This window comes from Astatotilapia calliptera, chromosome 12 (assembly GCF_900246225.1).
Source record: "Astatotilapia calliptera chromosome 12, fAstCal1.2, whole genome shotgun sequence".
Lineage (NCBI taxonomy): Eukaryota > Metazoa > Chordata > Actinopteri > Cichliformes > Cichlidae > Astatotilapia > Astatotilapia calliptera.
Window position 1 is genome coordinate 23,808,432 of NC_039313.1, and position 27,637 is coordinate 23,836,068.

General features: G+C 44.0%; 1 protein-coding gene across 2 annotated transcripts; it reads right to left on the reverse strand.

Annotated features, from left to right (window-relative positions):
* Positions 1 to 12,873: 12,873 nt before the first annotated feature.
* mn1b (meningioma 1b) lies at positions 12,874 to 27,597 on the reverse strand. 2 transcript variants are annotated; one of them, XM_026187473.1, is made up of 3 exons: positions 27,537 to 27,597; positions 23,816 to 27,421; positions 12,874 to 13,314 (listed from the first exon to the last, which is right to left on the reverse strand). In XM_026187473.1, exons 2-3 carry the CDS (start codon positions 27,351 to 27,353, stop codon positions 13,103 to 13,105), a joined length of 3,750 nt encoding a protein of 1,249 aa, XP_026043258.1. In that variant the 5' UTR covers positions 27,354 to 27,421; positions 27,537 to 27,597; the 3' UTR covers positions 12,874 to 13,102. The 2 variants fall into 2 exon arrangements, with proteins under 2 accessions (XP_026043258.1, XP_026043257.1); XM_026187472.1 differs by lacking the exon at positions 27,537 to 27,597 and having other exon boundaries at positions 23,816 to 27,530.
* Positions 27,598 to 27,637: the final 40 nt, after the last annotated feature.

Sequence of the window (27,637 nt, forward strand, 5' to 3'; positions counted from 1 at the left end):
TCAGGCTTCCAGGTTAAGAAAAAACACCTGTATGAAGACACTAAACATACATTTAGTATTTGTATAAACATAACTGCCTAAATCATTGAACTCTTGAGGAGGGTGTATTTCAGAATCAGAATCAAAATCAAAAACTTTATTGTCATTGTCATGAGACCGACGACATTAAGAATGGTCCCTGATCATTGCATCATCCCTAGTAATATCAAATATAAAAAACAATAAAATTCAATCAATAAAATAGATAGAATACTTAAAATACTAAGTATTCCCACCGTCATGCTTCAGACCGTGCATAGATTAACACAAGAGTGGCATGGTGGACATTTTTGCAGTATTCAGATGTGTTATTGCAGTTGGATAACAGCTGTGTTTGAGTCTATTAGTCCTTGCTCTGATTGCCCTGTACCGTCTGCCTTAGGGCAACAGTTCGAACAGGGAGTGGCCAGGATGTGAGGTGTCTTTTATGATGTTTTGGGCCTTTTTAAAACAGTGGGCGTTGTTTGACTCTTTACTAACTTTAAAACCCCACCATAACAATTTCTCACTGACAAACTTCTATGCATCCATTTAAACATGCGAAGCCAGCACAAAATCACACACATACCCCTACAGCAAAGCTTTAACATAACCACAATGCAACTCCTCCCTTAAACGGGAGAAATCACCCTGAATCAACCAACTCTATATAAAACGTCAAACAAAGATAAACCACAAACATTTCTACACTTCTGTGTCTTCCACGCAGCACAATAGGCAGAAAAACACCGATTACTCACAGTCTACAACAAAAGAAAAACCTGCTCTTTTCACAACTTTCACAGCTAAAGTCAAAACTCTTACCCAGTGCCTCTGAAATAATAAAAAAATCACCAAATACTCGATTACTCTTTTCACTCGCTCCCTCTCACTCCCTTCTTCCTCATACAGCATACACGCTCGCTCCCGCGGACCCGCTCGGCCCCGCGGGCTCACTCGGCCCCCACCTTTTTTCTCTCACAGAGACAGAGAGAGACCCTTTTCCTTTTTTTTTTTTTTTTTTTTTTTTACTTCGGTCTATCTGCACAGAGTTTACCTCATCTCTTTCCTTCTATGGGCATGCACACTTCCTGTCTCACACACACAGCCCCTCTCTCAGAGAGAGCAGAAAAGAGTTTTTCCTTTTTTCAACACTCAGGAGAAATTCAACAGACAGTTTATACCACTATTTTACACTTTATTTACACACACCGGTAATTTATGTTCTATTTACACACGGGCCCGCATAGACCTATGCCAGAAGAGGTTACCCCTAACTTTTTGACTAATTTAAAAGCATCTTTCAGCTGTTTTCCTCAATGACTCTTTCTGCTTTTTTGCTTCTTTAGGCTGGTGTGTGGAGTTGATGACTGTCTCAACACATGTTAATTGTTCTCCCAATGTGCTAAGAATAACACCGGGACCCCAACCATCATCATTAGTTTCTCGATCTAATTCTCCATCCATTTTACTGTCAATGGAGGAGTGTTCTTTTATTGATTTTAAAGGAGAATTTGGGCCAGCTGGGTTTCTGCCTCTGTTAGGCACTAATCAGCTGGGGCGCTGCTTTAAAGGTGAGTCAGCACTGAAATATCCCTTCAGGTGTTACCAAGCTTCTACCAAACCGGAGTCTGGCGGGTAACCTTGCCTAGAGCTTCCTGATAGGGGTGCTAGTTGGTTGTCACCTTGTTCACACGTCTCATTCACACTTCATACATTACCTGCAGTCACTCATTACCCTCCTTATGTATGTAATAAATGTGTAAAAAAAATTCTATGTGTGGTGTATTATTTTAACCAAAAGAGGAACCTAGTTCCTTTAATTGTGTAATCTGTGAACACGGAGAACCAAACTGTCCTGCCCAGTGTTCCACAGCAAGCATTCAGCGTGTATTTATGTGTGTCCAATATCAAACAGAACATCAAAACATTTAAAACACTAAAATCATCGGGGTTTTAAGAAGAGATCCGTTTTCTCCTATTGATCAAAGGGACCCCTCCTATGGACTCCAACCAGTACTTCTCTTTTTTAAGTTTTAGAGGATCTTTTCTAATAAAGTCCTCTGGGCCTTCCTAACCCTTCTGTAGTTTAGAGAATATTACTAAAAAATATTCTCAAGGCCTTTAACCTTTTAATTTGTTTAGAAAGGCGTTACTAATAAACCCTTTCAAGGTCCCAGACCTGCTGAGGTATGTATCCGACACCGGAGAGCAAACCCGTCGGCTGCAACCGTGGTCAGACCTCAGTTCACTCTTATCTTTATTCACTTATTCACTTATTTCTTATTCACTTATCTCTTATTCACTTGTCTGATTCTCAACAAGCCTTAAGTAAGCCAGACAATTTTGGTTATGAATTACTAGGAGTTTGGACACTAAGTATTTTATAATGTTCAATATAGCAGAAATAAAAGGTCTGCTTACCTTGTTTTTTGTGTGTACACAGCTTTTGTCCAAACTCCGTTCACTCAGACCACGGCCGATGTCCTCCCTCCCGTTCCAGTTTGACCTGGAGCGGATCCTGTTCGTGACGCCAATTGAAGGATACAAAAAAAACAACAACAGCAATAGAATAATATTAAACACAAAGTGAACCCGTCTTCCTTCATTAAATAGGTTCTTTTAGATGTTAAGGAGGAATTGACTTAACCAGGCTGGCGGAGAATGAAGACAACCGGACACCTGCTGCAGATGGGGAATCAGTGAACTTTTATTGAGACAGAGACAAACTCTCAACGCAGCTCACATCAAGAGATTCCAAATATTTGCTGTGAGGATGGGTATATATTCTCTAAAACTTACAGGAGGGGGTTGTGAGGACAGTGCTGCATTAGCAGAAAAACAACTCCATAAAAGGAAAGCGGCCTTGGGTGTTCTAGTCTCTTCGCTTGCAGATATCTTTCACCTGCAGGATGAGGCGATCGCTTCTTATCGCTCTCAAGGCCAAAGTCGTGAGCACATTTTTATTACACAGTTGCACAGTAACTTTAAAGCTGAACAATATTTAAAGCTGAATAATGTTTAAAGCTGAACAATATTTAAAGCTGAATAATGTTTAAAGCTGAACAATATTTAAAGCTGAATAATGTTTAAAGCTGAACAATATTTAAAGCTGAATAATGTTTGATCAGATTATATTTTCTTCAGTGGAGAGACAACCACCTGCACTCTGGGATTCAGGGAAGAAACTCTAAAATTAGCCCCAGCATGGGGTGCAGGAACAGGCGAGAGGGTCGAGGAAGGGAGTGCGGAAGAAGAGGAGAGAGAATGAGGGTGGGAGGAAAAGGAGTACGATGCAGAGACATGGCAGAGAGGGTGGTGACAGCACACATCTACTGAGACGCCTCTCTGCACATTCACTAGGCTGTGGCAAATTAAATGTCTGATCTAGCACTTCATAAATATAAAGGCACACACACACACCTCTCCACACACAATTATGCATGCTCATAAAACCAGCTCTCACACATCCACACATTCCTGCTCACAGGTGCTAAACACATACAATATCCACACACACACACACACACACGCATCATCATTAAAGGAGTTGCTCATTGTGAGATCGGGCTGTGGCTACACTGAGGCTTAAGCTCCCCGAGTGGTCCAGTGTCAGTGGGCATCTGTGTCCCCATGTCCCACTTAGTCCCCTGCCGAGGAGCCCAACCTGCCGCTCAGTGTGGAAGAGGAGAGGGCAGATGGGTAGAGTCCGATTATAGAGTTGTCTGACCTCCCTCACAGGCAGCTCTGTGCTCTATGCCCAGGGCCAACACAGAAAGAGTGTTTGTTGTTGGTATTAGGAGCTAAACGGCTTAACGGTTAGCAGACGTGCTTCCAGAGGGTCGAGCACACAGTTTTGACTTGCTGCCAGACCCTGAGAGCCAAAAGCGATTCAGGCATGGTTCACAAAAAAAAAAAAAAGTAAAGAAAAGGATATGCAGGGTTTTCTGGAGAAAGAAGAAGAACTTAACTGTAATTAAGAGACGTGAGTGTGCAGAAACTGAATCCTGTGCTTTTGCAAGAGCAACTTTCTGCATTTTGTTTTAAAGCTTACTTAGCCATTCTGTATCTTGCAGCCAACTTTGTGTAGCAACACAAGATTTTTTATTAATCATAGGCCACTGCAGCAACAAAACACAATAAAGACGGCTAAACAGTTATCCGTTATTTACTCCCACTTGCACATTCTGCTGAACTTTTGCACCTCTCTAGCTCAGAGGGCTAAAACTCCAGTGACTTCCTGCTGGACTCTCCAGTGTCTGTCTTCAGAGACACCCTCTAAAATTAACACAAAGCAACAAACACATGTTAGTGTTTCCGGCAGCTAAGCCGCTTAATTATATGTGTGCTGCATGTGTCTGTGTGTGTGTTTATTAATCTAAGTTTTGTAAATGAAAAGCACACACGGCCAGTTTTTTCTGTGGACTTCTTCTACAAGTCTATGTACAAACCATTTCTAACATAAATACACAAACTAAAAAGTAAACTGCACTCAGATTAAGTTGAAGTACTGCTAATAGATTGTGTCAACTGTGAGCACAGGCCGAGATGAAAAGGGCTACAGTAATCCCCTCTAGCCTGTTGATTTCCCTAATCTCCTGCTTTTGTTGTTGCTGGAGCACAGAGGAGGGTGTGACAGGGTCAGGGGTGAAAGTTAAGAGCCTATATGGCTAGAGGATGGGGACAGATGAGGTTTCGTGCCCCGAGACGACTCTGTGCCTTTGGCTGAAACCACTAACTTCCTTTTTAACCTCTTCACTTGTCCCACCAGAAAAGAGATAAGAGCAAACAGGGAGGCCCCGTTTAGAAACACAAACATGTTTCTGACTCCCACTGTTGGACAGCTAGCCCTGTTGCACGCCTCATCCACAAGCACACACATGCTCTCCGACTAAGCGCGCCTTCGGCTTTTTTTAAGTTTTGATCCACGCAGAAGAAAACATCTTTAAAATTCCTTCACATGGGAATTCCTCCCGCTGGATTTCTTTTTACTTGTCTTTGTTTTTTTTTCCGGTCAAAACAATTACGAACTTGTTATGGAAACAGCAGAGATAACAAGTTAAAGGTCATAGCGCTAGAAAAACTGTGACCAGTTTGAACGGTTGTACTACACGACAGAAAAATCTCCTGAATGTAGACTAACTGGAAAAGTTTGGACAAATGCAGCTCAAAAAGAAAGACGCAGAGAATGACGTCTGAGTTTACACACCTGCCAACACTCTTTTTGCCCAACATTATTTTTTTCTTTCCTTTTTTTTTTTTTTTTGTGGAGGTGTGAAGGTCCCTCCCTGAGGCCAAATACCTGTGGGATTATTACAGCACAGCCTGAGACACGCTCGGCCAAAAGACCTACCCACTATCTTGGTAAAAACAACATCCAAGCCGGGGCGCAGGAGAAATCCCCGGCCTTTATGTGAAAGGCGACTGGAGGAGATGAGGTTGCACTAGCATGTCTTCTCCTCTGTGACCCCAGGGGGTGATAGGTTGAGAACAGTGGCTTGCATTGTTTGCCTGTTCTACCCCACCCCAACTCCTCCACCCTGCCTTCTCTTCACCTCATACCCCACCCAGCTGAAGATCGAGTTAACTCTTGCCTGCGGTCACTCCACCTTGCAGAAACTGAATACTGTGCCGTTCTCCATTTCTCTCGCAGGCCAGCTTGTGAGAGGTTAAACTTTCAGCCCCTTTTTCCACATATGATTCATTACCACCAGAGCCTCACTGAGGAGAATAAAGGCGGTGGAAGAGACCTGTTGCACCGCAGCATGCAGATATCAATCAGCCAGCGTGCTGATACTGTGGGCTTTGAGCCCATGGGCTCCTCTGAGATCTCGTGTGCAAATGTATTCCTTAGGATCTGTGTAATTATCAGTTTGTGTGTGTCAGTGCTACAGAGTTTGCACTGGTGATAATGTACATGTGGAATTTATGAATGTGTTTGTAGAAAGGGAAGAGGTTCCTTTGTCTTGTTCCCAAAGCTAAGGGGCAGAGCAGGGAAGCAGGGCTGGCCAGTGACTCATAAATCACAAGAGAGGATAGAGAGTAACAGCTCAAATTAAGATAAAACCTCCTTAATTATCAGCTAAACAGCCTGGTGTCCCCTCTCTCCCTGGGCTATCTGTCACCCAGCAAGCAGGCCCAGTCACTGGGGGACAGGCTTTACTGCTCCTTACACACAGAGTGGAGCTGACACACACACACACACACACATCTGTCGTTCTCTATTTTAAAAACACACAATCTTCCTGTTTTTCACAAACACATTTAAAAAAAAGTTGTGCACCCATATCGCCATCTAGCACGCAGCTGTCAATCACAGTTTCTTGCAACACCGCATCTGTTAACCCCCCCCACCACACACACACACTCAAATGCATATATATTGTCCTCCTCTTCTTGTCTCTTTGCTTATTCACTGCACCAATTATCATTACCCTAATGATTTCTCAATGGCCCTCAGTCCTCTCCCTCTTCAAAGGCTATCTCTACCTTGCCCTCCTCCCTCTCAATTTAGGGCCCAATGAGATGTCCTGACATCCTTGTGTGCCATCATTGGCACGCACACAAACACACACTCGCGCACACGAGCAAGCCCTGTTGCGTGCCCCAGAGGTGCGTAGCGAGACAGTAGGTGGGGAAGTTCGGCAGCACGGGTGTACTCAAAGCTGGAGAGAGTGGTTGAAGCACACTGACTCAATTTGTGCGTGCATGTCTCGGCTCACATATTTGTGTCAGAGAGGGGAAAAAAACAGAATGAGAGAGAAAAAGAGGAGAAGAAAGAGAGAGCAGAGAGAAAAGGAGAGACCAAAGAACTCTATTTTGGCAAATTTGGTGTTTAAATGTTCTTTTTTTTTTCCCCACTAACTCTTCTTCTTTTTTTCTCCCCCTTCAGTTCTCTTGGAGGCAGTGTATTGATTTTATATTAGGCCTGAGCTACCATCTGGCTGCTTTTCATTCCTCTGTTTTTACAAAGCACAGAGAGCACAGAGAAAGACAGAGAGAGAGAGTGATCGAAAGAAAGCCGGCAAAAAATTCATTATGCGTTAAATAAAGACAGTCAGAGCATGCAGAACAGTTTTTGTGTGTAAGTGCGGGACAAAGTGTGTCTGTGCTTCAACATATCAGTTTATGTCAGAGAATTATGTGTGTGATGTCTTATATACAAGCATGTGGGTAAAGAATGCAAAGCTTACTAAATGAACTGCATGGAATTTTCTGAGTTTTCTCAGGGGAAACTCTTCACACCCCCACCCATAAGTTCCTTTATCCTTTTCCTCATGGTTGTCCCTTATTGACAAAAAGAAAAAGACAAACAAATAGTACCCAAGAGAAAAATCTCAGCCCCCGAGAGCCACAAATCTTTGTCTCCCTCCATCGTTCCCATTCTTTTCCCTCCCCGTCTCTTAGGAGCTAGGTAAGCAAGCACACAGCTCTGTCTCATTGCCTCCTATCACCCATTGATTTGTTTCATCAATGTGTGATCGTCTGATGACAAATATTTAACATCCTGCCACAGTATTGATCTGAATACTCTGAGTGAAATGGGAATTGGGGATATACTTTCCCCTCAAGAGGTCAGGTTTGTGTTTGCTGTCTGTCTGCAGTTCGTTCCGCCAAAAGCACGTATTGTTTTTCATGACTTCACTGGTGTACATCGCACGGGCTGCAAAGTTCATGTGACACTGCAAAGTCGTCTGTGGGATTTCAGTTTTACATCCGTGCATATTTTACATGCTGAGAAGATCTCGTGTGGTGACAATGCTGAATAAAATACAAGATATAGCATCAGTTCAGTGAGTTCTTATACTGAAATGCAATGTTAGACTCTATGGGAGAAGGGGAAAAAAAACAGAATATGTTTGGTTTCACATAGCCTCGCTGCGTTTGAGGATGCTAGCATAAGGCTGCTGATGCTGAGTAAGTTGTCAGTAAGTGTGGCTGTAGGGTACTGAGATCCAGGACTGCTCTGTGATTAATGGTAGGGGACGCGCCCCACTAATTGTGGATCCTGACACAGGCACACGTCCCCAGACAAAGCAGGACAGGGTAGAGCAGGGTGCCATGCTCAATCACCTTCCAGTGGAAAGCTCGTGTGCTGCTCTGATGAGGGGGGGGAATCAGTGCTAGGAAGGTCACAGGATATCTAGTGATGACAGTGAAGGAGAGTTCAGAAGAGCCTTTGGTATCTAACCAACTATAGGAAGTATAGTAATTGGAAGTATAGTCAAGGGTCTGTGTACAGCCAGGATAGGGATTTACAGAGTCGCAGAAACTTCAAGTACTAGTAATCTGTCCTTACATGCAAGTGATTACTCATTAGGTCTTACTTCATCCGCATTACATTATCCTGATTGGATCTGAAATAAATCTGCATGAGGTCTGTGTAACTAAATGCACCTGTTGCAATATGGCATCACAACAACTTTATTGCTTAACTGCATTCGGTTCTACAAGGACTTCATCACAATGTAAAGTGTGCTACTTCTCTTTGCTTCTCTCGGCTGCACCATACGCAGGTCCAAAGTCCTTGCATTTCCCAGGAGTTAGTGTTTTTAAACATACTTCAACTCCATAATTTTACAATACAGGCAAGCTTTTTACTGGACTGACCCATGGACTCTGAAGAATAGATGAAGAATAAATGGGCCCCAAAATGCAAATGCTCTGTGCTTTTCTTCCACCTGCCGGCATCTTTTGAGAGCGAGGACAGATGGATGTCATGAATTGGCTGAAGCGAGGGACTCCAGACATTCAGCTCTATTAAGAAATCCCTTAATAGGGGGAGGGAGCCGGGCGGTTTTCATATTGTTTCTATCAGCAAAGAAGTTACTACAATGGGACAGTTCTCAGAAAGACTCATACTGTTAACATTTTTTTGAATGTTAATAGAGTTTTGAGTGCATTGGGTTATTTTTTTCCAAGCATGTGTGGGGAGTTGTATTTCCATGTGTGTGTATGCATGCATTAACATTTCTTAATTGTACCTTGGTGCCTCCACAGCTCCATGTCCTGGGTCTAAGTCATTCAGGCAGCGCCCCCCTTGGTCCCTCCTTGGCCCCCTAGGCCCCCAGGCCCCTGTGAGCTTCCCACAAAAAGTCCACAATGCTATTCAAACAATAGGCCAAGGGACAAAGAGCACATTTACACAAGTAGAGGGGTTTTTTTGAAAGCAAAAAGGCACTGTTTGGAAGATTTCCAAACTTCTCTCCCCTCCCAAAAAAAAAAAAAAAAAAAAAACGACCACCCCACACCCCACCTCCCCAACTCCTTAGCTTTAAAAAAAAAAAAAAAAAAAAAAAAGTTCACCATTCCAGTGATGGAGACGTGGGAGCCAAATATACTACATCCAGCCCAATCCCACCCGCCAATGCACAAGCACCCCCAATTTAGCCAAACCCCCTCTTTACAGGACAAAAGCCCTTTAGAGCCTAAGTGTATGTGAGGGCTCTGGTGGATACCATAGTGGTTTAAAGACCGTGGAGGCCTCTAAGAGACACTTCTTTTACTCTCAGTCTCCCTCCATTTCTCTTTCCTTCTCTCCCTCACTCTCTCCGTCTTTCTGACTCTCTCTCTCCCAACCAGTGAAAGGTTCAGCAAGGGGTAGGAGTTTAGAGAGAGATGGGAGGGGGAGGTGAGAGTGTAGAGGGTGCTCTTATGTCAACATTGTGGTATTTTCCCAAAGATGCATATCGCCTCTATACAAATAGGAGATGTATTTATAGGAGTACATAGAAAGCTGCGTGAGTGTGGAGTGTTTGGCCGAGCTTTCTGGCCACGGACCCCACGGCTCCATGGATGGTCTTCATGGCTAGTGAAATTGTTATTCTTTAGATGCACGTTGGCTGGGAAACACACAAGTTCTCAGGCGACCACACAGTATTCTCCCTCCCAACATGGCTGCCATGCAGAGGCGCCCATTGATGGAAAATGCCCAGTATCAAAGATCTTGACTGGAGCCAATATCCCAAGGCTTCTTTGTCGCTGTGTCACACATGGCATGTGGCTGGGCAGCTATGGTATGTTTGAGAAAACAGAGCAAGCGAGCTGCATTTCTATGCTTCTATGACACACAAAACCCAATTAACCTGTTTAGAGCTGCAATAACTGCTGGATTTAGGTCTATTACAACAACAAATTGACACAGAGGAAGATCGTGAGACTGCATGTCAGACTGTGATACAGTTTTCTCTTTGGGATGGCAAAAATAGAGTTTCAGGTAGATACCAGTTGTTTGTTATTCACAAACTGTGAGCTCAGAAAAACCTGTGAGCACAAGCCCTTGTCCTGCTATTTAAGAGGTCAGCCAAACCAGACAGGTAGGCAGGTAGCGTGTCACCACAGGAGTCTCCTGGCATGCACAGACTGCAGTGACTCTCTAGGAAATTTAGCACCTTGGTATGAGCAAACACAATGCCTAAGCATAGCCTAGATTTAGCCGACAATAAAAAGCACTTGAACCTGTTTTGATCAGTAAGCAGACACCCAGTCTATCCCTAAAAAAAGACATGCCTTTTGATTTAAGTGACTCACTCCTGTCAGCTCTATTGCATTTTACTAGTCTAACCAGTGTCATCCACGACTTTGAACCTGTTGTCCTTTTGTACAAAATGTTCTGTGAGAATAGACACGTGACACACAAAACTGCCTTATTATGAACAAATGCACTGCATGCTTGGAGAGATTAAATGCTTACATTGCGCACTCCGCGTCGCGCTAAGGCAAATAAACGTGTTGGAGTATTAAAACCAGACAATCTCCACCTTAAGTTTTATAGTGAACAGAACGATCAGCATTTATTCCCCATCTATCTCACACTCACAGTTATTCTCCCGCCCTAAACAGGCACTCCCGACTTATATGACAGTCCCTCACATAACCAGTCTCTGCTGTTTGCTAACGCTGCAGCTCTCTGTGCTTCACGCTCACAACAGGCTGTGCAATCCTACACAGCAGGCGCCAAGTACAGCAGCAAGCACAAACACACCTGAATGACACAGACAGGGTCCTGGAGGGAGCTCCACTTTGTGTGTGTGCGTATCCTAGACCGCAGTGATGAAGGTTGATCGCTGGTCCTGTTAGGTAGCATTGACGTCTCCACCTCAGAGCTGGCACACAGGGGAGTTATTGATTAGCATTAAGCATCCATGCAGATGGCCAATAAAGAGTAGGTGAGCCAAAGAGGGTCTGGGGAGTGGAAAAGGGTGTGTGTGCGTGCGTGCGTGCGCGCGCGCGCATGCTGAGGCTGCTGGAAGTAGTGAGACAGAAAATTGGAGAATAACTGATTTATTAATTTACATTTCTGTTTCAGTTATATGCCTTTTAACATTATTTGTATCAAGAACTAATTTTATTGTTTTTCTTTTTTTTTTATTGTCATCACTGCTGATTTATTAGAGATGTATTAGAGGATGGGAGCAAAGATGTCAGGGAAGTTGAGGGAATAAAATGCAACACATGTCGTAAGCAAGTATACATGAAATGAATTGTCTCGGCTTCTAAATCCACCAGGAAGCCACATTTTCCAGCATTTCTCATGCGCCTGCTTCAGGCATTAATATGACACCGGTTCCAGCACGCTTGTCAGGTGTTATGTATCAGTCCACAACTTTCCTGTCACATCTGTCGCTTGGAATATACTCTAGATTTCCCTGATCTTCAGAATACGCACACGGTATTTCACAGTATTTATTATTCATTAAATAGACAATCTGTGTTTACCTTGTTCTTGTATTTAGTGTGTGTGTGTGTGGGGGGGGGGGGGTTACTCTTAGAAAAAACAAACAAAATGAAAACACCAAGGCCACCTTTAACGTCATATTTATTGTTATTCAGTTACTCAATAAAACATATACAGATATATACAATATGCAGGAAAACAGACGACTGCACTTTACATATTATTAAAAAAAGGAAACAAAAAAATCAGTTTTTAAATTGCCGTCACAGTCCTCCATCTATTGTTTGAGAAATTCAAATTCAACAGAAGCTTTATTTAAAGATTACAAGATTGCCTAACACACAGCAAATTTTCTCTTATTATACATGTGCAATACCAATAATCTTTTTTTCAATTCCCTTATTTATCAATCCCTTGACCTCCATTTTTTCCCCCTTCTTTTAGTTTTCATTGGCTGAGTTGTATACAAGTGGTTGAGCTCACAAGATCTACAGAAGAGAAAAGCAGAAAAAAGTATAGAATAGAATAGAATGAGGGAAAGACATTCTCAGAAATGCAAATAATAGAGAGCTACAACAAACCTTATGATTTAGAGCAGCAAACGATAAAGGTTAAATTTCGCGTTGACAAAGAGGAACAACTTTGTGTTCACAAGGAAAATTGCTGAGTTACATTCAAGCGTAATCCCGCCTTCCTCTCGTTCTCCTTTTTAGTATTTGGGGTGTTTCTGAACCACTGGGCCATATTTAATTGTAATACAGGAGTGAAAGGCCAGGATTTTATTTTATTATTTGGGGGGGGGGGAGTTTTGACTGACATATGCCGAAGTTGCCATACACATTACAAAGGCAATCTTAGCTAAGTTTAAGAACAGGTAGTAATATAAGTCATAAGACTAAACACTGGTATACAATCAAAGCCAATGACAACTTCACCTCTCTCCTTATGCTTCTCGTTTTTGCGTTCTCCTCCTTTAACATTTCTTATTTTTCTTCAACCGAGAAAAGAAAAGAAAAATAAATGATTTGAGGTTTTCCAGATGTGGGCATCGTCGAGTAGAGCCCCGTGCTGTTATTGTCCAGCAGTTTTCTTAAGTGTGACTGCATGTATCAGAAAACAAAACATGGTGTTCGAGTGTCTGTGAGCATGTGTGTGTGCGTGTGTGTGCGTGTGTTTGTGTGCGTGCACGTGTGCGTGTGTGTAGCTGTATTTGTGTTCCATTTGTGAGTGTAAATGTCTTTCTCTCCCTGAACAGGCAAGAGCGGCACACAGTCGTTCCATCCACAAATTAACATAGTCGCATCCTTATCGTGGTTAAATGTCTCTGAATCTCTCTTTCTTGATATTTTCTGATCTTCTTTAATTCGTCCTGCTGGGTCATCGTCTTCTTCTCTTCTTTTCCCCCCCTCAAGTTAGTGCCGCCACAAACGTCCCAAATCGGTTTGAGATATCAGAGTGGAGAGAGCGCCACGACGAGACGGGCCCCCCTCGGCCTTTACTGTCCCCGAGCTCGTCTGTGCAGTGGACAGACAGGCACTGCAGGTGGGTTCCTCCACTGCTCCCACCTCCTACAGCCCCAGGGGCTCCAGCTCCAGGCTTACTCTGGGTGAGCTCAGATTCTGCAGACAGACAACAACAGAGAGGAAGCGGTTAATTAAGACAGCAGAAAAATGGAAAAAACAACTTCAAGCAGTTGGCATTCTCTGATTCAGACGAACCATTTAAAGTACACACTTTTAATTAAACAAGTGTCATCTTCACATCCCACTCTAAATCTGCACTGTGAAATTAATTCAACATTATTCCACCACCCATCAATAAGACCCGAATAGGAGGATACAAGCAAAAGCTCCCCTCTCCTCGCATCCGCCTCCTGTCGCCTGATATAAACACGTGAAAACACGGGCGTACGTTAAATGTAAGCGCATATATTTTGGCTGCGACCAGGCATGCAAATGTGGAACCCTCCTAATGACCTCTGGTCAGTGGGCCAGAGAGTACCGAGACACCTGTCCTTTAGCCCCGCTTGACCCAATTTACTGGTATAATGATCATGCCCCAGCATCGACCCTGTGTCACCAATGTGTGAAGCGTCATAATAAATGGTTGCAAAAAGCCTTGTGTTCTGTTCAGTGGAAAAATTAGCCAGGAGAAGATTTTTTTATTTATTTTTTTAAATGTGGCACATCACAATTCATCAAACATATCTGCCAAGATGCAGACTGTAGCAATCAGAGAGAAAAGAGGCCAGAAATAAGGAAAAGTTGGGAAGCAGGCACATAAAAAACTAAAATAAGAGAAACACTAGCAAAGAGTTAGTGCTAGGGCTAGGTGTTATGACACAAGTGTTGCATCCTGTGTTTTGGGCTCTGCCTCCAAGCGAGCCCAGAGCAAAGAGAAAATGCGTATAAAGATGTTAAGGATCCTTCACTTAAATCAGTCCGATTAATCTCCCATCTCCTCCCCACACAAAACATACTCTGTGCGGATGGTTGAAACGGATCGGTGTGCTGCACGAAGACGAAGACCTTTGAGGTGCAGGGACAACTAGATGTCTGAGTGTAGAGACAGGTGGAAAACAGCGCTGACAAGCTGAGTTACATGCGTCAGAGAAAGGAGAGGCTGTGATAGACGACAGTCTGGGCACAGAGGCTGCAGATCACAACGCACCAGTCAGGCTAGCACTCACCTAGGAGAAAAGAGAAGCATCGCGCCAGCCCCTTTCTCATCCCTTACCCTGTGTTCTCTTTTTGCTCATCCTCCTTTGCTTCTTAACCATGTTTTATTTTCGCTTTGCTTACCATTTCCATCTCCCTTCCTCTCTGCCCTCATTAAAGGCTTAGGCAGCAGCGATTTTATGCAGGCAGAGAGAAGGCCGAGCTAGACTAGATAAGACCATGCAGCTAGGACAACCAAGAAAGGCAGGAAGACATGCAGGCGCTCAGGCGGGCTTGCCCCCCAGCCCGTCTGGGCTGCGACCACTGGAATGGAAAAGTGGGGGGATTTGGTGAAAGGTCAGGCAGCCAAGCCTCCCCGTTGTTCTCCATTTCATCTGCATCTCTGACTGCCGGTCTCTGTGAGCTCTTCTCTCTGTCTCTCTGTCTCCATCTCCCTCCCAAGGACTACAGACGTGGTGTAAGTGGAGGCTGAGGGTGCAGGGGGTAAGGGAGAAATGAGGATTTAGAGCGGTGTTGGTGGCGGTTGTGACAAGATCTCACATTTGCCAGAGGGTCCAGTCATACACCTCAGCACGGCTGATCCCCAACCCCCTGCCAGTATCGCCCCCCCCTCTCCACCGTAACCACTCACACTCCCTCTTCCCAGCACTGTGCCCTCCAGCACCCGCCAGCAGCTCATGCTAGCTGGGCACAGCAGGGTCCGCACCGGCCTGAATAGGCAGCCAAGCGTTCCCGTGGCTCACTGCTGACACACAGCAAACTGACAACACACGCACCCAAAAAAAAAAAACCAAAAAAAAAAAAAAAACCACACACACACACACCAACCGCTGCTGCCACTGCCATACTCACACAAGCCCTCAGCTGCTGCTCCACGTGCACACACATACGCCTGACTACATATGGACGTGCACGCAGAAAGACACACACACGAACCCGGCTACACATATTACTCAGCTTCGACACAAGGAAAAAGGTGGAAAATACACTAACAAAAAAATGTATGCATAGTCTAATACAACAAAATGAATATTTCCCACAAACATAAATGCATCCTTTCCATATTCTCACAGTTTATTTTACACATATACAAGCATAAGAAATGCTTTAAAAATACTACTAAACACAGGAGGAAAAAAATGGGGTGATTGCCATTTAGCATTAAAAACATATGCAAAATCCAACACACAAACACTTGACCACCACATGATCAAATATATTAGTCAGTATGAGAGAGACTGTGATTTTATGGGTTGAGGGGGGTAAAAAAAAAATCCTGACACTACATTTAAATCGCAAGCATTATCCATGCCGACGGATTTGTTCAAAAGGTGGAAACGACGGTGTGAAATTCTAAATCACACCAGACCAAATCCCAAATCACCATGACATTTTACAAGCAGGAGAATCTTTTTTTTTCTTCTACCCCCCCCCCCCTCAATAAGATCTATCTTGTTAGGGTTGTTCACTGACGAAGGTAGAATTCATATCCACGGTAATATCTCAATAATAGCCAATTCATCTGAAGAGAACAAGTGCTTAGCTTCAACAAGCACGCGGGGAAAATACCTAATAAAACGGAAACGGCACAAGCAGCTGCGCCGAGCCACAAATACACCTAAATATCCTTAACCACATTACAGCCACAAAAGATTACCAAAGTGATGTGTTAAGTAGGCACTGAATTTAACGTGATGCTCTTATATCACCATATCTCTTACCCCAAGTGCAGTACATTTTTATTTGGTACCTGGTGATGATGCTCCCACACACACACACACACACACACAGACATGCAGGCACAGCAGCAGCAGGGTTGTGGAGCTGTCTCACAGACACAGCCAGAAACAATTTACAGAGATGAGTAGAGCTCGAATGCCATGAAGGCAGGGAGCACAGCGCACAGCTCTGGTTGTCTGGATGACACCAATGTGTCTGGGAGCTGACGGCCTGACACGGGTTTACATGTCATGCCGCACACACTCAACACACCCGAAGCAACGCAGGAAGATAAACAATGGCTGCTCCGAGTCTGTATCCTCCACCCATTAAATAATAAGTATTACAGCGGCAATTCATTTTTTTCACTTACTCTTAAAAATAATGACGACTGACGCACGTATTGCATGTTTTTTTTTAAATTAACTGATAGAAGGAAAGAAAAATAAATAAAAATCAATGCATGCCACATATTTGAATCTACAAAAAGCCTCCATCACACACGTTTCCCAGGACTCGGGATCTCATGCGGCACACGCATGTGCAACCCCCTCCCCCCCCTTTTTTGTTTTGTTTTTTTAAATCCCGAGCTCTAGACTTCCATGACGACACTTCACCTTTAACCTCACGCTCCTGAGGCCGTGACCCCATCCTCTCTGAACACAAACCAGACCAATCAGAATGCTCCACTCACTGCGAAAAGAAGAAAAAAAAAAAAAACACCCAAAGGCCTCCGCTCCTATGACAGTGTTTGACATCAGGTCAGATTCCTTTAGCATAACAACTAACACTATGGTGTTGTGTGAGGAGTCTGTCTTTGTCAGCACAAAACACCCGTTACAATCCACAGAGAAAAAGCCACAGGAAAAGACGTGCAAGAGTAAAAGTTTTGCATCTCTTCAGGAGTCAGACATAACCAAAGATGAGCAGAACACTTTGCAATCTTCATTATATGGTTTCAGTGAAACCTCAGAACATGCCAAAAATGATCTGAAGCGGCTAAGCCAAATAATATCCCTAAAAACAAAGAAATATGTTCAGTCAAGCCTTAATAAAGATCAGTGGGGCTAACAAAGGTACTGTCCCAGGTATCCATGCCTGCAAACTCCCCCTCATCTCCACCCAACTGCCGAAGTGTGACCTTTCCCTCAGAGCAGAGAGGATATCTGCGGGGAGCAGGGGCACATTTCTCAGGCAAGGGCACAGAGGTTATTTTGGTTTGAATTTCCTCTCTGTTCTCTGGCCTGAAACATAAAGTGGGGGGGAAAAAGGAGAGAGAGAAAAACTTGCCCAGGCAGGCTCTGCCCCCAGCATTTGTTACCTTCTCACCAACAACACACCCATTGCCATCTCCTCAAACTCATACCCACACAAACGCACGCACACACACACGCACACCTCTGCCTCTGGCCACAAGAAGCGCTTAGTAAACCAGACACAAATCAGAACACGGGAAGTGATTTAGTGCCTCTTTCATAACTCACAACCATGTCCGGGACCTGTCCAACATGTCATCCAAGTCAGTGACATATTGATCTACTTCACTGTCTCTATTTTGTTTCACAGCACAGTACTGCGTGCTTCGGTCTTTTCGGAAGGGTTCGCGCACACATGAAAACAAAGGCTACTCGAAGATGTTTCTCATGCCTTTGGTTTTTGTTTCGAGCTAAAACAATAATGTGCCTAATTTCATTTTTCACCACAACCTGCCACACACACAAAAACAAAACAAAGAAAACCCAAATCAACATGTACAGTGTAAGGAGTAAAATATAGAATATTATACTGTTTATTTAGTATTTTTCTAATTGGTGTTAAGTAGGGACAGTTTCATGGACAGACATATTTGAAGAGCTATAGATACACAGCTACACTGGGGAAAAAAAACAAAAACTCCTACACACAGACTAGAATGAACAATGGTTGTGGTGCATGAAAGTGATGGAAAAATTGAATTATTTTCTCTTCCATAAATGCAAATGGTAGCTATTACCTCCTCACTCACCTCGTGAGCGAAACCACAGATGTTCTTTTAAGGGGAAAAAAATAAAACACACACACACACACACACAAAACTTCTCTCTATCTCTCTTAGTTTCTCTTGCCCGCCATCGGTTTCTACTTCTGTCTCCCAAGAGAAACAGCTCCAGTGTCATAACTCATTTGTCAGTTCCACAATACAAATTAAACACTGCCTGACGACTACCTGTATGGCACATAACATAACCGCTCCTGGCAGCATGACAACATCTACACCTCTGGAAAAAAGAAAGTAAAAACACACACACACACTTTTTAAAAAGCTGCACTTGACTAACAGTGAATACATGAACCCAGGACATCTTTCGGGACCTTTGTATCAAACTGATTTTTGGGGTTTGGTTTTTTTGAAATGCGTCTGTCTTCTTTGGACCCCTGTGTCGCTAAACAAGACACGTGGACATTTTTGGAGGCTTGCCACTTGCACCCACATTCAAATGCTTGGAACTCCTCCCTCTGTGCATCGCCTAGGTATAATCAGCTTTCCATTCCTTGCTGCTTCCAAGGAGAATATTTACCACATGCTGAGACAAGTTTCATTTTATTCTAACACCTTTCCCCAGGGAAAACAAAACACCGGATGCAGGTTCTATTTTGAAGAGTTGAAACTCCAGCAACGCAAAAAAAAGTCTTGACACTTTGGTTCGTCTTTTTCTCTCACTCTCTCTTCATCAGTCACCAGCACGTGTCTTTAATAGGCTTCCTTTGACTGTCTTGCAAAGATCCCAAGGAACATGTCACACGCAAACAGAAACTGTCTTAAATCTAGATGCTTTAAATATAAAGACGGATGCATTTCGATACTGTATACTTTACACTCAGAGTAAATACTCTTAAATGTTTTGTTAGGAATCACTGTGCACGCGCTCCAACGGGAGAGACACCTGAGATCTGAGGCTGAAGCCGTGGGCATGACACTGAGTCTAAATAAATCAAACTTTATGTCCACAGCAGGCAAATGCATATGCAAGTTGCAGTGCCAGTGCACACACACACACACACACACACACACACGCTAAAGGAGTAAAAGAAAATTTGACATTAAAATATTTTAATGCATATTGTTTGTTTGTTTTTTTTATGTCCACACTACAGACACTTTTTCAAGTGTTGCCCTTTTCTTGCATTAATACATCTGTGCTGCTAAAAACTAACCGTCCTTTGCAGCTTGGATGAACCTGTCAATAACCAAGTCAGCTTGAAGTAGTCACTGGAAGATGAATTATGACTTTCGGAAAACAATATTAACAATGCTAATTGCTATGATTATCATAATGATGAAGTGCAGAAGTGTGCGGTGGATGTGTGTTGTTGGGAGAAAAAAAAAAAAGTCGATATAAAACACCTTGTAATGACAGGTAAAGAACACAGACTGCCCCAAGCTGTTTTTTCCCCTCCCCCCTCCACATTTCAAGCACGTGCCAATCACTTTCTTCTATTTTAGAAAAAGGAAGCACAAATTACTGGCGTGATTTGAGGAGCTGTTGTCGTACCGAAATGTCAAAGCCAGGTAGTCTCGCAGGATTGTTCTCCATGCTATCAATACAGCCTCCTTTTTTGTGCTTTAAGTACTTTCTCGTAGGTGTGATAAAGACGAAAGCTTCTTCTTTTCAAAGCTGTCAAAGTCAGAGTGACAGATTTGATCATTATTAAAGCTGTTTAAGGACTGATTACTGAGCGTGAAGAGTGAAAACTATTCTAGGAGGTCAACTGTGAAGTGTGAAAAAAAAAAACTGTGTACGGGGCAAAAAAAAAAAAAAAAAAACAGTGAAAAGTAAAAATAAAAATAACTGAATCACTTCCTACGCCTGCTGCTCGCCTGTTATCTTGACTATGCACGACTTTCCAAATGAGCGGTCAGCTTCTGGCAAAGATATACAGAAGAGAAGGGAAGAGGAAGAGCGTAAAAAAAATGCTTTTAGAAAAAGGAGAAATAACATTAACTGACATGGGAAAGTTGATCGTGTACACCTAAAAACTTCTTCCTCCTTGCTAAACCTCCTTGAGAGTTCGGGTAAGCCGAGCAGCACACCAGACTCTGCAACTGGTATTGCTGTGCCTGGGCGAAAGACTTGCGCTGCACAACGTCACTTAGATAGGAGGCCAAGTATGGGGTCCAGTGGGGGACATTACTGCCACACGCATCACTTTAACGGGCACAAAGAGACCACAGAGATGCGAGCCGGGATGCACAGATATCAGCACTCAGAATAAAGTTCCTATAAGCACAGTTTAGCTTTTATCTGCATACTCAAGCATCCAGTAAGTTACACACTGCTTGTAAATATCAGCACTGGGGCTTATTTAAAGCATAGCAAGATATATAGCTCCTGAAATCCTCCTGAAAGACAAATACACACGACAACAGCAATTATTCTACACTTCCCTACTTTACATTTGAGTGAAATGGTGATCAAGATTGAAAAGCTTCAACTTCAAAGGAACTAAAGTGATCCTTGACCCCCAACGCTGGTCATTCTCACCTCATCAGATACAGATATCCAAAGTACACACAGCCTGCTGATTGCCCTGGTCCACTTCTCAAGGTAAATTTCTTGACACAACTGAGTAAAAACACTTTGAGCACAAAGCCTCAAGTTTCTCTAGAAATAAGCCATTTTTCATATAGAGATACATTCTCTGAAAAGATGAGCGCCAGACAACTGAACTAAATTTCAAAGCATTTTTTTCACCTTTAAAACAAGGCTTTTATCTATTACTGTTCATCATTACTGAAGTTATTGATCTGACACAAGAATAAAAAGAATCTATGCATAATTCTAAACAAATACTAAGACATGTGCTGTGTGTACATGCTGTGGTGAGGAAAGAAGTGTGGTTTTTTGGAAGGGGTCAGAGAACTATTTGACCTGCAAGGAAAAAAAAAATGTAACATGGCTGCACTTCTTTTTAGCCAGCATGTACGACTCACATGACAGTTATAGTTCCACAGCATAGAAATATCTTAACAAGTCATGTCATCTTTGAACATTCGTTAAAATGTCCAGATACGTGAGGAAGAATCATTTTTACTGGAATTACACAAATTAAGTTCTTTGTAATTAAAATGGTCATTTTTCTATGACCCAGTTAAATTTCGTTAAGCCTAATGGACTAAAGAATCGCCTTGATTTATTTTACATTAGTGTCACTGGCATTATCTTGCCAGTGGCAGATTTTTGTTTACAAGGCTGAGGACTTATAACTCGACTCAGTGGTGGAGATGGATATTTTTTGCAGTGTGAAAAGCCTGTGGGATGTTATGGAACTACACTGTGGGCTATGATTTATCTTAAATTATTATGTTATTTTGCTCCCTTCTGTGTAGCCTAAGCATCAGATTCAATCTTAAAATCCCCCTCCCCCCTCTCAAATACACCTCCACCCTTTTTTCATCTTTGCTGTCTGAAGCACTCAAATGAGAAACTGTCAGGAGCCGTGATTTGTGCTAACTAGCTATCGATCGCTCCAGAGCTGCATGCCTTGTGTCCATGCAGGGAGGGCTGAAAGAGGAAAGGAGAGAAGAGGAGGAGAGGGAGGAGAGGAGAGGAGGACTATTCTGCCTTAAATTACTGATTTTTGCCTATTGAAATTTTTTTTAAATGTGCCATCAGCCCCAGAGGAATTAAAATAGTAAATGCAGCAGGATGAGTGTGGCTGACTGCTCATCATTGTTAGATTTGCTCAGTAATTATAATCAAAATGAGTTACCATTTATACATCTCTGACAACAGAAGCCTCTTTAATTATGAGGAAGCACAGGGATAGGTGAGCAGAAATGCACCAGTTTGGCTGATTGTGGATCACATTAATATGCAGCACACCGCTTGTTACAGTTACTTTATGACCGGGTGAACACAAAAAAACCTAAATGGTGAGTCAGAGTGCTTTTTAGATGTAATGCCACCACTGCTACAGCGAGACGTCCTGTGCTCAGTCTCATAAACAAGTGTGCCTGGACTCCAGAGTCCGCGCGATGCGCGTCCCCGCCCCTCTCTCTGCGCTCGCGCCGATCAGAACAAAGAGGCGTTCGAGACGCGCGAAGCCACTCGCGCAATTATATAACCTATCCATATTATTATTATATATCAAAAGACGCAGGGGCCTTTCAGCGCAAACCCGCCACTGTTCAACCATTTAAAAGCTTGTCCGTCTGCTAACACCGACAGACGCCTCCGTACAACGCTGTGGTTTGAAATGAGCGACTAAAGAACCCACGCGAAAAGGAAAAGGGAAATAAAATGAGAATGAAGAGACAAGTAAAAAGAAGCAATAAATATAACACCAATAATTAAACTAGCATATTATAATACACAAAGCTTGTCTTAATGATGCAGTTACGCTCCAAAAACGATGTCATTATGACCAAAGCACGTAATGACAAATCATATTGAAGCATCATAAATTTAGGTTTTTAAAATAAATGTAATTTATTAATATTATTAATTTCATTATTATTATTATCATTATCATGGCTCTAACAGCTAAATAGTATATTGGTTTGTCTGCATTTTATTTATTTAGAGCCACTAAAAATACAAAAAAAATAATAATAATAAAATATTAATAATAATAATAATAATAATAATAATAATAATAAAGAAGATAAATCGCATTGTATCCATAAACCACGTCTGCAGACTGCAGTTTAAAAAACTAATTCTGTGCCTTAGAGTCAGTTTCTTTTTCCAATTTCATTCAAAAACAAAACAACCAAAATAATGTGCTGTAAATAGTAAAAATATTTATACTTTGACTGTGTGAGACAATTATTTTACATTATTCAAAAGGGACAGGGATCAAGACGAAACAAACATTTAACAATTAAAAAAAGCATTTAACTCTTTCATCTTTTTCGCCATTTCCATTTCCCACGTAAAACAAAACTGAAAATGAATGGCATTAATATCACCATGCTGTCTAATCTCATGTCCAACAAATGTTTAAAAAAAATCCTCTTTCAGCAGCTCAGTATTATCTCATGGTAATAACAAAAACAAACACGTAACAAGGCGAGGGGGAAACCCCGCTGCGAAAACGCATATCCTCAGAAAGCTATTAATCTTACAATGTAGTTGTTCACCCTGAAAACCGAGATAAAGAGCCACAGGAAATGTTTACTTTTCTTGAGCTGTTCTTTTGAAGTGCCTCTGGACTGAAGAACCCTATAAAATACTTTGCATGAATGCAAGTTTATTTTGCTTATTGTTATTTCGGTTTATATATAGATATATACTCGCGTGTGTGTGTGTGTGTGTGTGTGTTGTTTTTGTTTTTTACATTTCGTACTACAGACCCAATTCAAAAAAGAAAATATTTTTTCTTTGTCTTTCTCTCTTTTCAAGACTATGAATGGCTCTACTATTAAATGTAGTATCCTCCTATAAACGTTAGACCTCTAAAACCCAAAGGCCCCAGTAAACGGAGACGCTGCTTTCTGCCTGCGCAATGTGGACAAAATGTTTTCTCTTGTAAGTGTCACCTGATTATTTTACATATTTATACTGGTGCTGTTATCACTGCATTTCAGATTTTGAAAATAAATAAATGACATTTAAGAAAGAAAATCTGTTCATTTGCATGAGCATGAGCTGCTGATGTAATGTGAGTGGCGTATGAGAGAGACTGTGACGAGGGTGAGAGAGATTAATTAAAACTTAAAGAAAGAGACTGTTTCATTTACCTTCTTTACTGCTGTTCTGGCTCTTATTTTTTTCCCAGGGTCCCGTGGCCTTGTCATCCTCTGACCCGTCCATCATAACCTTGTCACTGGGCACGTACCAGGTGGCGTGCTGCTCTGCCATGAGGGTGTCAAGGTCAATAGTGCCCATTGAGCCCTTCCCAGCATCCGGGCTGCAGCTCGCCAGCTCATTGTCTCCGTTCTGTGAGGGACAGTCGCCATTCTTTTTGCCTGTCTTCATGGCCAAGGGCTGGTCTTCAGAGATACTGAATTGCTGCCGCTGTAGCTGGATTTGGGCCTGCAGAATCTCCAGAGGATGGATTTCTTCCTGGCCAGAGGTGCTGGATGGGGTGCGTACCTGTTCCACCCCAGGAGTGCCCGGGTGGCTGACCCCACTGGCCCCTGTGCCCACACCAGCATTCAGTCCATAGGTGTCTGGCGTCGAGGTAGTATGATTGTTAATGCCCATGCCAAGGGGCTTTTGTCCATTTATCAACCCGTGGTCACTCCTCTGCATTTTGGGTGAGCCGTTGATTATAGGGCTGCGATTAGGTTTGCTGGCTGAGGCCCCTCCTGCATCTGAGCTGGAGGACACCTCATCCTCATTGCCATAGTGGGTGCTGACATCTTCAGAAAAGTCCACTCTTGGTGAGCTGCTGTCAGACTTGGCAACACTTTGAATGCCACTGTCTAAAGAAGACATAAGGTCAGCCTGGTCCCCCAACATTAGGTCACCTCCTTTCCCCCAAGAGGGCGATTGGAGTTGTTTCTCATGGGGCGTGCCCCCACCCCTCTCCCCAACGCCAGCCGAGGGGGTCTGCTGGCCTGGACTTACAACAGGGTTACTATTATCAGAGGAAAAAAAAATTCCAGGGCTCACATGTCCACTGTCTCTTTTTCTCCTCCCTCTCCCTCTCCCACTCCCTGTTGTTGCCTTCCCCTCACTGCACGGGGTAGCGTCCATGTTGTAATTTGGGGAGAGGGCACTGGCTTCCCCCTGCACCGTCTGGCTTTGACTTGCAGGCTTAGAGTTGCTATTCCCAGTGCCAGGCATCTGGCTGTTCTGGGAAGTGCTGCTCTGAAAATATTCAGGACCAGCACTGCCAGTCCCATTAGATGTGCTGCTATTAATGTCCTGCTCAGTCTGACTCAGTTTTCGCTTGCCCTCGTTTTGGTTCTTCTTGTTGAATGTTACGTTAAGATTGGGGGCCCCTAGGCTAGCGATCATGTTCTGGCAGGCTGTGGAAAGGGCCGCTAGGCAGCTCTGGCCGAAAACACTGTCTTTAGAGCTGGTTTTGCTGAAGTTCCCGAGGGACAGATTTCCAAGCTTACTAACAGACGACCGCTGGCCCGAGGGGAACTCAGACTGAGGAGGGTAGTTGCCAGGTGAGGTGCTCACCCCCTGGGGAGCACTGTGAGCCGGCCCCTGACGGTTAGCCCCCCCATAGGGAAAAGCTGGCTGTGCACCCATTGAAGGTGCAGGGAAGTCAGCTGGCCGTCTCTCTGCTGGTGCATTTGGATGTCCTGCTCCTGCTCCCGGAGACTGCATTTGTGTGAGGTTGCCCATGTTGCCACTGAACTGTGAGTGCATGCCTGGGGAATGAAGGTTCTGCACATGTCCATCTCCTGGTATTCTCATGGGCTCCTGCATGCCGATGCCCGGCCTAAACATTATCCCAGCGCCGTTCTGTTGGAGCCCCATGTCATGAGGCCCTGACTCATTACCCGCTCCACCCATACGCCGTGACATCATTTCTCCTGGTGGGTGGGACCCCTGAAACCAGGAGTTCTCCTGAGTTACATGAGGATTTTGCCCATCAATGTTGGGCATCCTGCCACTATTCTCCCTGTCAAAGCCAGGATGAGGCATGCTCCCGACTGGGCCTCCGTGAACCATTGGGCCTGGAGGTACATCGCCATGGTGACCCAACTGCTGTAGACTCGGCTGCCTCATTCTTTGCTGTTGGTTGCGAGAGGCCATCTGCTTTATCATCATAGCTGCATTCTGGCGCTGCTGCAGAGACTGCTGCTCGGGCCCTGGATGCTGCAGCGGACCTGGTCCAAAACCTTCATTCACGGGTGGGGTGAACTCTCCAGGAAGGCCAGGGTAGGCAGATGGAGAGAGGTGGTTGTCCATACCGCCACACCAGCCCTCGCCGCCATGTGCATTAGGAAAGTCAAATCTAGGCCTTTTCGCCATGTTCATATAAGGAGAGTCAAAGTGTTGGAGCCTCTGATTTGCAGGCTGTTGGGAGGGAGGAGGAGCTGGCTGTTGCATATTAAACATGGGGTCCCCATAGGGGTGCAGGCCCCTGTTTTCCAGTCTGTGAATGGGATATTCAAACTGGTTGTGTTGGCCAGGCATCATGACCCCTCCATCCAGAATGTTAGGGTTAGTAGTGCCGGGCTCAGCCTGAGGGGGTCGAGGGAGGCCAGGGGGGCATGAGTTCTGTCTGGCTATCAAGCCAGCCTGTTGTTGTTGCTGGATGAGAGGATGTCTTGGATTGACCCCAGGCTCCATTCCCACGGGCACTTTCCGGCCATTTCCAAAACGTTCAAAAAACACTCCGTGCTGAGGCTGCTGGGGCTGGGGTGGTGGCTGGTGTCCCTTAGAGATGCCCGGCATACCTGGTGTCCGTGGCATGCCAGCGTTCCCTGGGAAATTCCCACCGGGAACTGGTCTTCCTGGCCCAAAATGTGGTAACTGAGATTCTGATTCTGAAGGAGAGAATACAGGTACATCAAAATGTCCAGATGGAGGTTCACTTGGAAAGTTATATTCTAATCCCTCTACGGCTCCTTGGTTTGGCAGCCGCCGAGGTTCCAAACCATGAGACTCAGATGAAGAGGATGAGGAAGAAGGAAGACCATGAAAGGATGCTGCTCTATTAGGTGACTGGTCCAGGGGGAGACAGGGAGCAGGGACAGCGTGGTTCCCACTTGGAGGGCCATGATGCTGAAAGTCAGGCATGTTACCAGGCCGCTGCTGCGGTTGCTGTTGCTGCTGCTGGGGAAAGCCATCACCCGTCTGTCCCTCAGCAAGAGGATCAAATCCTTCTCCAAAGCCCTGCTGTGGTCCCATGCCGTTATTGTTGTTGTAGCCCATCAGCCTGCCGCCATGCAGGCATGATGACCCTGGCTCTGGCCCTCCAAAATTCCCACCGAAATGGGGGTGATGTTGGTGGGGGTGGGGTTGATGGCCGTGAGGATGTCCTTGATGAGGTTGCTGGTTGTTAAAAAATCCATGCATTGGTCCTTGCCCCTGCTGCTGCTGAAGTCCACTGCCTGCATGCATGTCTGAGTGTCCCCGCGGGTGAAAGCTACCGTACTGCTCACCATTCATGTTCATATTGAGCCCGAGCATTTGCGGCTCGCTCAGAGGGCCCATGCCGGGTTCCACGGCTCCCGGCGGGCCTCCAGCATGAAAACCGGGGCCTTTATAATGGGAGCCCATGTTCAGTCTCTGTTGGTTTATGTTTCTCTCTGACTGGCCAGGGTTTCTGCTATTAATTTGAGAACCAAACTGCTCCAGCCCAAACATACTCCCCTGCAATCAATCCCACATGACGGCCAGTTTGCCAGACATCGGCACACTGTCTATTTTTCCGTCTGTCCCCAAAAGGAAAAAAAAAAGTAAAAGAAAAAAAGATACAGAAGAACTATTCAGATATTTTTTGAATCTACTGATTATGACAATTTATCTCATTTAAATGTCAAAACTCACCAAATAGGTTCTCATTGCTGTGAATATTTATCCAACTTCTCCAAGGACGCAGAGAAGGGACAGACTGTGTCCAAATACGCACGTAAACTGTGTCCCTGTTC